Source organism: Motacilla alba, chromosome 1, assembly GCF_015832195.1.
Source record: "Motacilla alba alba isolate MOTALB_02 chromosome 1, Motacilla_alba_V1.0_pri, whole genome shotgun sequence".
In the NCBI taxonomy this organism is placed as follows: domain Eukaryota; kingdom Metazoa; phylum Chordata; class Aves; order Passeriformes; family Motacillidae; genus Motacilla; species Motacilla alba.
In genome coordinates this window covers 31,234,388-31,245,885 of record NC_052016.1, presented here as the reverse complement: position 1 = coordinate 31,245,885, position 11,498 = coordinate 31,234,388, and the positions used below count along the sequence as shown (strand labels likewise).

Sequence of the window (11,498 nt, the reverse complement as noted above, 5' to 3'; positions counted from 1 at the left end):
GAAGTGTAGTATTTTTTCAAGCCTAATTAAGGTAGTAGTTACCTTACCTCTTCTTATGGGGAGAAGTTACCTCTTATGGGGTGAAGGACAGGCAGCTGTATTCAACGCTCTCAAGTCTATTATGACATTCTTTTGAAGCAAATTACTTGGAAACCTGCTTCATGACAGGATACTCCTAGATAATGTCCTCCATCAGGCTGCTAGGTCAAGTTTCAGGAGGTATCTTCTTGAGTTCAAACTCTTTGGTACACCACCTCTGTCACACATTGAGGAGCCAGTGAAACAAATAATACATGTATTTTATTGTTGCTTTGAAATATAAAACAATTAAATCCATGATTCCACAGTACAGGGCAGTAAAAAAAAACCCAACTGGATAAGAGGAATGTAACACAATTAAGTCATATTCTAAAACAAGGACCCACCAGAATGTTTTCTCCAAGTCCTTTCCTATGACACTTCCCCTCCATAGCTCCATCTCACAGCGACATTTGTGTAGCCTGCTCTGTGACCAGTGCTAGGGTGGCTGGAAAGAATGGTATAGACATTGTCACCCACGCGCTAACACGAGAAGTTAAGAAAAAAAGCCCTACAGCAGGACATGGATTAAACACTTTCTTTTCTGTCTGGCTCTAATGTTACTGAATGGGACCCCTGAGGCAGGGATGTTCAAGGCCAGGCTGAGGTGGCAGACTTCTTCCAGGCCCAGAGAACATTCTTCACTGCAGGTGGCCTGAGAGAGAAGTACACACATAGTCCCTTGTGCCACTGGACACAGCAGCACTTCCAGTCAGTTCTTTCCAGGGACACAGATACTGGCAATGGCTACAAGGACAGTAAGTTAAGACTGAGGTGGGATTTCTTACTAAGGGGATACGTGATGAGAGACTAAGACACCACTAGGTTTTTCTAGAAAAATAATTACTCTTGGGTATGGAACAAGAGTCCCAAGCAGCTGCTGAGTCTCCAGGCAGCTGGATTAAGTATATGCCCTGCTTTATCCTCAATCACAAGTTCAATTACTCTGTCCTTGCACATGAGAAATCAACAGTGAGTATCTGAAAACAAACCCATCCATACTGCTCTTACTGGTGAACTATCCAGGCTCTTCCAGCCACCAAGAATGCACCAAGCCAATTAAACAAAAGAGGCGTTTGAACGAGATCATCCTTCCCCACCAGGAAGTGAGATCTCCTTCAAACGTCTCCTTCAGGTCCCTCCAGGGAGGAAAAAAAGGCATTTTAAAGGCATTTTACTATTGACAGCCCCAGGTGATACAGTCCCACTGGATGAGGATGCAGCCTGCAGCCTCCTTTGTCCTCTCTGAGCTCACTGTCTCAGTGTGGCACTTGCCGGGCCTTGCAGTGCCTGCCTGAAGACAAGCTCCTTGAGTTGGTCCAGTTTACTGTCCCTCAAGGCATCCCGAATGGCACTGAAGAAACCAAAGTAGTGCTGGAAGTTGTGCATCATGAGCAGGACACCAGCCAGCAGCTCATTGGTCACCAGGAGGTGATGGACGTAGGCACGAGTGTGCCTCTGACAGCAGTAACAGCTGCATCCTTCCAGCAAAGGACCAAAATCATCGTGGTACCTAAGGAAGAAGCAATGTTGGGTAACATCAGAGCTAAAGAGACCCATCCAAGCAATAAAGAGTTCCCCTGTAACCACCTGGCCCTTTGCAGGGACCTAAGCCTTAAAGTCCTGAGGTCCTTAATCCAGATTTGCTGACAACTCATACCAGCACCACTGGCACAAAGGACATCAGATATCAGAGGTGGTTTGGGTTGGAAGGGACCTTAAAGATCAGGTAACTCCCACACCCTGCCATGGTGTGGGACCATAGCTGCTGAAAACCCCAGGCCTCCTCATGCCAGAACTCACTTCGGAGCCCAAAGGCCATACATTTAAGTCAGAATAACTCCAACTACATCACAGCTAACAGCAGAGGCCCCATCTGTGCCTTCCCTGCCACAAAAGCTGCAGTGCAAGACAGCTATCACACAATTTATGAAGGAGAAAGCCACCAAAACCACAGATTTACTAATCCCACTATTCACAGAACAGTATTCGAGATGCACCATTTCAGACAGAGAGCAAAGCAACACAATTGTCCACTCAGACAGACTGGGAGTAGCTGTGACAAAGAGAAGGAAAGACAAGTGGTAACAATGGCCAAAGTTTTTGTGAAGTCTCCAGAAATGGCAGAACTGCTCTGCAGCTGCCCAAACTGAGTCAGAGAGTAGAGGGTCTCCATAGTTTAAATAAAATCTAGTATCTCAAGACAACCCAAGTTAGATGTGGAAGAACAAAGTGATTCCCAGACCACCTTTGTGAATCTATGGTCTTTGAGCTGAGACATAATTATAACTACAGAATGTTTGCTGAATAAATGATCAGAAAACCCCCGGCTCTAGGTCAGGCAAAAGACAGCACTTTCAGAGCTAGGCTATTGCCTGATAAAAAGCCAGAATGCTTGTCCAACACTATCTGCTCATTGTCCAGAAGTACTCTCTTCAACTTCATGTTTTATGAAGTCTCTCGTCCAGCTGCTGACCAGTTGCAAATAAATACAGAGGACTAAAGCATCACATTTAGTCATACAGCTGCAGGTACCCTTCTCACAAACTCACGTACTTTTTATCCTTCAGCGATATCTCAAATGGTGTCATTTCTGGGTCAGCTTTGAAGACTTCCTCCTGGTCTTCTTGAGCACCATTCTTCTCCAGGTCCTGGATCCCATTTTGTGTTAAAACTGATTAAATTAAAAAGACAACAGCCTTAGAGCAAGAGAAGAGCAAGGGTAGTGACCTTACAGAAGATACTTCCACTTTCTTGCCAGCTGAAAACTCCTGCCACAAGTTTCCACCTCTTTTTTCTAGAAAGCAGATATTTTACTTTAATTGCTCTAGGTTAGTTTTAGATGATCAAAACAGCAAGAGACAAGTGAAAACTTATCAACTAGAACTAATCAAAAGTTAGAGCTGAAACAACAGTATAACTTTTTGCTGCTCTACTGAGCTGAATTCTTTATAAAATGTCAAAAGTATTTTGACTGAACTGCATGCTGAATAGAATGCAATCACCTGAACAAATGGATTTTATTGAGATTTTGTTAGAGTAGACAGGCAACTCATCTGGATTCAGTCATTCTACTTTCCATGCTGTGATCATTCAGGGATTTAGACGCCTCTTGCTTTTTTTTTTAAAAAAAAACCCTGGAATCAAAAGAGGCCAGTAGTACTAATTCAGAAGAGGTGGGTCAACATCTGCCTTCTCAGCATCTATCTGAAAAATAAAGAATCATCCCATGTTTTTATAGGTTTGCATTTTTGAGTTTGTTCTTAAGGAGAAGGAGACGTATCTTGAAATAACAATATTACTGTTTGCATAATCCATGCTTACTGTGTTTAAAACAGACACGGGACAAAACCACTACCATTACCCAGAGCCTTAAAATTTAAGAATAAAGTAAGACAAGAGAAAGAACAACAAACAAAGAAATGGGTTAAAAAATAGCAGCCAGCATGAAGAAACAAGATGTTCTGCTCTATTTAACTGGCTCTGAATTATCCAGTCATGAAAAGTCACTCGGTTCTACCCAAGAGAAAAAATGTGAAACATTTCCCTATATTAAAAACATTTAATAGGCCAAAGCAAAACAGCTGTTTGAAACACATTTGATAAGTGCTTTAATAGGTGATACACATTCCCGTCTCACAGTATAATGAACAGAGCATTTTGGTTTTGATATAAACCTATGAATGCAAGGACAGAAAGGAAAACTGCCCAAATAAATGGGAGACTTCTGACAGCTAGAAAAAAGAACTTAAAAAAAATTACAACAGACACATAATGATTAAATCCTGGAGATCGCTTAATAGGTCCAGCCTTCACTGCTAATGGTAACAGAAAATTTGCCAACAGTGTCAAACTAAAACCCCTCTATTCAGGAGGTGTTTAAGAAATATTTAATCATCATATTTTGGCTAATGAGACATTCAGAGTCCTCCAGCTGTACTCAACAGATATCACACCAAAGCACCCTGCCTTCAAAAGCAACATGTGGTAGTGGAATCCCAGGTTTTCCAGTGGTCACTGCACTTACTTCAGGAATGAAGCCCTCAAATACAGATTGCTCCCAAGTATTAATTATGCTTACCACAATATTAAATGCAAAATCTATAACAACCATCAAGAAGCCTACCTGTTGCTTCAGGATCTGGATGGCAGTCGTAACTGAAAACCAAGGCACAGCCTCTCTCCGTCACTTGGAAGGGGAAGAAGCTCTCAAAAATGTCCACTCCCCTTTCAATGCACTCAAGCACCTCATCTGGTTTGCCTACACCATGAATGATTCTGTAGAAGACACACAGGAAGAAAAACAGACAATATTCTGAGTAGAAGCAAACAGGTACCTCAAGGAAAAGACCTCCAGGTCATGTGCAGCACATGTAGCTTATCTCTGCAACTGGTAACAGTCATCACTCAGAATTCCGTGTGCTTCCGCTTTCCCACCTCCCACATATCCACTACATAACAGGCTTTTGATTATTTTCCCTTTGGAAGACAGCAAAAATTCCTCATTTACTGTGGAAAAACCCCATTCTGTTCATTGTGTTTGAAGCGATTTGTATGTGATTTCTTTCCCATACACATAAATACCATTAGATTCATAACATCTGTGCCATAGAACAGATATCTTCCTTAACCATGTTTGTGACCCAATGAACTACCAATTCCCAGACACATGGACCCTTTTGCTTGTTAGCTGTTTAAAAAGAGTCTTAATAGAGACAGCAGTAGATGGCTGGTCAAAGATACAAGTCCTTCAGGTGACAGACACATCCTATAGCACTTGGAAAACTGCCTGGGGGAGAACACACTAATAAAAAACATTGTTAGAAAGAGGAAACCTCCTTGCTTTAATCTTCCCTTCTCCTTACACCCTATCTTCTCAAATTATTTTACCCAAGAACGTGGGCTGTAACATCTCCTGAGACATGGCATTAAGAGCCAGGAAGAGCCTGGCTGGATTGCCATCAGTGGTAATAGAGATCCTGCTGACAGCCAAATTTAGTTGGCAGCTTCACCGAGGGTGGGTGAAGTGTAAGAGAGTAGAGCAGTGTCTGCTCTCCTGCAGGTGCACAGGCTGAAAGCAGTAAAAGTTAATGTAGGGCAATGAGCTAAACAGATAATTAGGAAAATACACAGGGGCTGATAAATGAAGTAACAAGGTGCCATTTTTAGTCACTTTTCTAAGTACTCCAATTAAATTGATGAGCACAGAATGAGGAGAAAAGTTTACAGCATGAGTGTTTTATGTTTCAGGTTCCCATGACAGGGAGAAAATGAAATGCAAAAGTCAAAACAGTAGCTCTGCATATATGATCAAAGCCTTGCTGAAACTCATCTCTGCACAGGTAAGGACAAATATTTGTTCTTGCAAGGGTTCCTATGCTATTGGAAAGGAAAACAAATTTTATCAAGTGACTTCAGCCCCTTTAGGAACATGAAAGGATTCTTTATAAAGAGTACACTCATAAGATCATTTTACAATCACACAAAAAGCAGCCACTTCTTCAGTGAAGCACAAAAAGCGTTTGTTTTCGAGAGAATTTCATGCTGGGGTATAACAGAGATGGAGAACAACTTCTCCAACCAGAATGGCAAGGGTGATTCAGGAGCAAGGACTGCCTGAAATTCATGAGAGGTACTTCCAAGACCTGCTGGGGCTAACCAGCTCTCTTCCTATCAAGAGGTCAGAAACACTTGTCTTAACAAGACAAGCAACCTATTTGATGGATGAGGCAGATGCACAGGTAGACACTGAGGTTAGCGGAGCAGATTGGACTCTAATGCTCCCAGGGGATCTTTTAAGTAGCTCAACCACACAGGATAGCAACAACACAGCAAGCCTCCTAATTGTCAGGAAAATTCCAACCCCAGGCACCCCTAAGCAAGAACAAGCTACAATACCAGACACAGTGCTCTTGCATTTAATTTCCTTTTAAACACCATTAGGTCAGAGGAGGGAAGCAGGAACACAATGGGGCCTCAGTCATTCTCTTCAGGAAATGATGAAAAAAGCAACCATATTATTTCTGTAGCAGTTGCTCTGGTAAGAACAATCCAGTGAGCTCAAACCAATAAAGAAACCCCTACATTTCCGAACCACTAGCAAATATTAGCACACATTTTCAAGAAGTCTTTAGTTACTGTAAGTCAGTTATAAGGATTAAGAAAGCTGCCACTCCTGTCCAGTCCTTGGCATGAGTCTGACAGGCACAGCTAACAACTCAGATATGCAATAAGCCCCACACCGTCCAAGAAGAGAATACTACTGTTCTGGGCCAGCCTGTACCACCCTGGGTAGTGCACAGGCTCAGTGCCTCGGGTACTAGGACAGAGCTGGCTACCAAGATTGTGTAGCAAGCACTGGCTGGTTCTGCCAGCACCCCTCTCTGCCATCTGCCAGTTCAGGACAGAGAGAACTGGAAACATGACACTTTTACTGAGAAGAAGTCTCTGTAAAATACCTTGATAATAACATTTTTGTTCAAGATGAACTTCAAGTAAACCATGATCTCCAAATGCAAGTAACCCTGATATATCCTACCTGTAACTCTTCCTAAAAACTTTTCCTCAAACCCACAGTATGAGCAAAGCCTGGTGTCAGTTGCAGCTAAAAACTGAAACAAGTGTTGAAGACTGCAGCCTGACAATGGTAAAATTTATGCAGTCAGACACACAGAGAGCTATGCAATACAATGATTATTTCCTACAGAGAAACTGCACAGCAGCCTGTAGATGCTCCTCATAATAGGACAGATGGATTTCTTGGGATGTTGCCCACACAACTTACCTTGGTTTATCCTCTGGCAGCTCTGCTGTGACAGAAGCTATCAGTTTCAACTTGGTCTCCTTGGCCATGACACTTCCCTGGAAGCCATCTAGCAGAAAGCCACCCACGGGCCGCTTGGCAGTCTCCCTGGCTGATCTGAGCCTCTCTTCCAAGATATCTCCACCTTCAACTGCCCCAAACATTACACTTCCTTGTAGTTCCTGTCCCAGGAGAAAGCTGCAAGTGTTAGAGCATGCTCTGCCAAAGACATGAAAGACATCTCACAGCCCAGACTTCAGATGCCTGCTACTTAAGCCCCACATTCCCAGGAACTTGCCAGAGCCATGGGGTTTCATCTCACGCAAGACTATTCCCCACACAACACTGTGAAGTCCATGTGTCAGAAATGGGACTAGTAGAGACAAGATTCTGCTCCTTGCATTGACACTAACTCACTGAGAATTTTGATGCCATTCTTCCCACCTCCCTATACAAGGCAATAACCACACACCATCTTTGTACATGGCTTTTTATGAATGGGGATCTCAGCAATGGATGTGTTAGTGCAAAATAAAAAGCAGGTGCCATTATCCTGGCTCTCAGACACCTGATGTCACAGGGAAATCCCTTTCAGGAGATCCAAACACTAACTCCTGTCACCTGTTTTCCTTTGTAGTGCAGACTCAGATAGTATGTCTCCTTTCACTAAAAGGGAGGGAAGTTTCAAAGCTGCTGGAAGAAATAAAGAATAGCACTTAGTAATTCTATCAAATCCTCTCTCACCTGGAACCAAGGGGACTTCAGAGCAAAAAGATGGGTTTTCTTGAGCTGAATAAGAAGATACCACTTTGCCAATGCATCTAATAATAAGGTAAGTGAAAGAAATGCATCACAACCCAAATGCAGAAAGAAAAATCCTAAAATTCAGTTCTCCTCAATGAGTAGAGATGAGGGGTGATCCTGGTGCAGAAGATAATTTACTAAAGGAAGGAAAGAAGGAAAACTCACTGTGCTACTGGTTATACCCACTCTGGACTGTAAGCTGGGCATTCTCTGATATTCATGTGACACAACTTCCTACTACAATTTCCTGGGGCTGGTCCAGGATGCAGCAGAGACCAAGAAGCACTTGCAGTGATATTGCCTCAGTATCTTGGGGACCTTACCGGTGATTTTTCTTGCAGCTGAAGGCATATATCCAAGAAGGAAAGTGACCTATCCACAGACTTCTTGGCTCTTTTTCTGCCAGCTTCCCCAGAAATGGTGTCTCCATCAGAGATGCACTGGAACCAGTCTGGCTGGATGGCCCGCTGGATGTCCATGAACTTGGAAGCCGTCATCTCCACGCGTCCTGAGCTTCCCCACAGGGAGACCGTCTGTACAGGAAGAACAGGGATGAATAGCAGTTGCAAAGGACAACAGATCTTCAGGGTGAAAGGAGAGAAGGAATTGGTCTAGTGAAACACCAACTACTGAAATGATAGCTCATTAGATAAATTCCCCTGGAGCACGTCTCAGATAATCAGCTGCACTTGGCACAATGAATGAAAGGAGATAAATGACTGAACTGGAATTTCTATGATACTCTTTGATGAAACCATCCCACTCAACACTGACTTCTTCATATTTAAGAATCAAAGATAGAGCAGCTAGCCTCTCATTACACAAATTAGTGGCAGAATTGGGAAAAAAAAAAAGCTTGAATTACCACCAAACTTGTTTTCAAGTAAGCAAAAGCGTATAAAAAGCAGCAAAGGCTGCAGTGGCAAATACAACTTGCTAGTTTTCTGTACAAAATGCAAACCCAAGAAACTTTCTCTTCTGAGCACTTAAATCACACAACGCACGTGAATGTATGCATTTATATAAACCATGCAGTCTGGGAAGAATACAAAAGCTTGTTAAGCATTCAATCTTAGAACCCCATGTTATTTTAGGTCCCAAATCCAGCAACTCTAGAAGGCACTGAAATACCCAAACCAAGTCGATGTAAGGAATGGTTCATTAGGATTTCATACACAATCTTCCCTGTCTCTTCACATGCTTCCAATCATGCCAGCACACCTAGGACCCCATCTTACATCACTACTCTGTGGTACCTTCAAAAGAATTTATAGCAAGACAAAAGCACGTGGACAGGGAGGTTTTCTTACCTGAACACCTAGCAGATGTCACCATTCAATTCACTAAACATTCAGACTCATAAAATGTTCATATTTTAGCCTATTTTGCAGAATCTGTAATTAACCTGTGAGTGCAGCTTGACCATTGCTTTGGTTGTATTATTGTTAGGCTTGTGAAACTGCTGCTCCAAAACTTTAAAGGAGTATTCAAGTAGGTTAAGTAAAGGGCTTGAGCCCTTTGGAAGTCAGCTCTTTTCATCTGCAATTCTGTTCATGCCTTTTTAAATGAGAAAGGGTTTTCAGCTGTCAGAAACAGCATATAGCTTGGAGTGTTATGGGCACTTTTTGGGGCCTGAGGGTATAAACGCATTCTCCTAGCCTGTGCCAGACAGACAGATTAAGCAGAGCAGCTCTCATGTATACATGTATACTAATTTGCAAATTGAATTTCATCAGCAGATGCAAAAAATATGAGCAGAAGCTTTTTTTTTTTTTCCTTTGGTCTGGTCCCCACAAAGACCCAAAAGGACTGCACAAGTATACCACGTGCCTGTTGTCCATCCATCCATCCTGATTACTGCTGGCCTTATCAGTCAATTTCACCAAATTTGAATAAAACCAGAAGTCTCCAAAGCAATAAAATTATTTCCATATTTCCAATTTAAAAAAAGAGCAACTCCAAATGGAGTTCCAAAATTTGCGTCTACAGAGTAACTGAAACACAGCAGCTGTGTGTTTTTCTGCAGCAGCATGTTGTTCAGACAGTACCCACTGCCTCTTACTATGAGAGCATCAAGGAACAGCTGGTGAAGGCATGCAGAGGAAACTCAGAGCTGTCTGAGCCAAAGGGCAGAGTGTAATCACATCTAGTTACCTTCATTCTGTTCTCGAGAGGAAAAGAGAGGAAAAAAGCTGCTTTAATAAATAAAATAGCCATGCAGCTTAGAGAGCTGAGCATTATCCTGTGATTATTTAAATCCAGCCAGTGCCAGGCTTTCTGGCACAGAGCTTTCTGTCCCTTTGCTTTCAAAAAGCTTTTATAAATATTTGTCAGCATAGATCCAGCTGTGGAAGGCCTTACAACAAGGTGACAGATATCTTGACCAGCGTATTTAAAAAAACAAAAAAACTTCTGAATCACACTCCCAACACCCAGGTTTAGACTGCTGCTCTCACCTCAAAGCTGCACAACAGTGAGACAAGCTTCAGGTAATTCCTGCCCTGCAGAGAGACAGGACTCAGCCTGGATCCCAGCAGCAAGGAATATACATTGATAGCTGTCTGGCAGGAGTTATCCTCCATCACTCAGTGACCTTTCACCAAAAGTGGCCATACCCAAACAGCCCTTGGGACTGATGTATCTGAGCAGGTGCCAGGAGCTTCAGCATGAAGCTGTGTCAGGCAGCAGGCAGTGTGTGGATTTCACAGCAGCGTGTGTGCCTGTGGGGTGGAATATGCAAATGTCTGCAACTATGCACCCCTGGATTGCTGAGCCACCATCCTGCAAAAATGCTGATGTCCTTCCCCTTTGTGGGCCTGTAGCAGGCTGTATGTAAATACACATACAGGGGTTCAGATTTACTGCTTATCAGTGGCATAAGCACAAGCCTGTACAGCAAATATGCCAAAACACAGGTATTTTCTTTTACTGCCATTTAAACCACAACAGCATGGTAGTCCAGAGCTCTCCTTTCTACCTGAATTGCCACTTAACTGCTCAGGAACCATTCAGGAAACATGCTGCCAAGTAAGAACATGTACAGCTTCATTTAGTTGGAGGTATGAGCATGTAAAAGACAATCCTCTTTGTGCAAAGATTTATTTTGCTAATCTTATGGCTATCTGAGCACACCAACAAAGATGAAGAGAGGATTGGCAGATTTCTTTTGGGAACTTTAGGTGAAGCCTTTCAAGTCTTCATAGCTACTGTACCTTGTTAGTGTTGTAGCCAGAGGGGCAGGAAGTGACTGGGTCATGAAGGGAGCAGTAGAGCACAGCATCTGGCATACCTGAAAAGAGAGAGACAGATCCAGAGCAGAGTTTCATGAACCAAAGCAAAGCTAAGGCAAAGATGTGGCTTGCAGATCTGCGAAAAGGAACGGGGTATTGTCCCCCACACAAATACATCCATTCTGACAAAGAAGATACTGTTCATCTATCTGTCAGCACCAAAGAAGACAGACTTCTTCCTCAGCTTTACTAACTGCCTGGAGAAGAGTGCAGCAGCAGGACAAAGCATGAAACAACCCTCTTTGGTTCTGCAGCCTACATAGCTGCTTTGGGATTTATTTGTTACTTCTTGATTAATACTCCACCTATTAAAATTTTCCAGACCCAACAGCCGACTCGCTTGGCCACTCAACTGAAAACTGATACGTTGGAGACACCTGACACAATCCAAACTAGCAACAATCCCAAACCTAGAACTTTTAAGGAAGGACAAGGTAGAATCATAGAATGGTTTGCCTTGGAAGGGACCTTAGAGATCATGCCTCATGGGCAGGGACACCTTCTACTAGACCATGTTGCTCAAA

The 11,498-nt window shown here is 42.8% G+C and overlaps 1 protein-coding gene across 1 annotated transcript in view; it reads right to left on the bottom strand.

The window, feature by feature from the left end:
• Positions 1-281: 281 nt before the first annotated feature.
• The window catches only part of QTRT2 (queuine tRNA-ribosyltransferase accessory subunit 2), a 13,713-nt gene continuing 2,496 nt past the window's right edge, over positions 282-11,498 (bottom strand). The window contains exons 3-8 of the mRNA XM_038155172.1: positions 10,897-10,973; positions 8,008-8,217; positions 6,863-7,062; positions 4,205-4,356; positions 2,635-2,752; positions 282-1,591 (exon numbers count right to left, since the gene is read on the bottom strand). Of these exons, the coding sequence (XP_038011100.1) occupies positions 1,330-1,591; positions 2,635-2,752; positions 4,205-4,356; positions 6,863-7,062; positions 8,008-8,217; positions 10,897-10,973 (1,019 nt within the window). The 3' untranslated portion in view covers positions 282-1,329. The remainder of the gene's footprint in view (positions 1,592-2,634; positions 2,753-4,204; positions 4,357-6,862; positions 7,063-8,007; positions 8,218-10,896; positions 10,974-11,498) is intronic.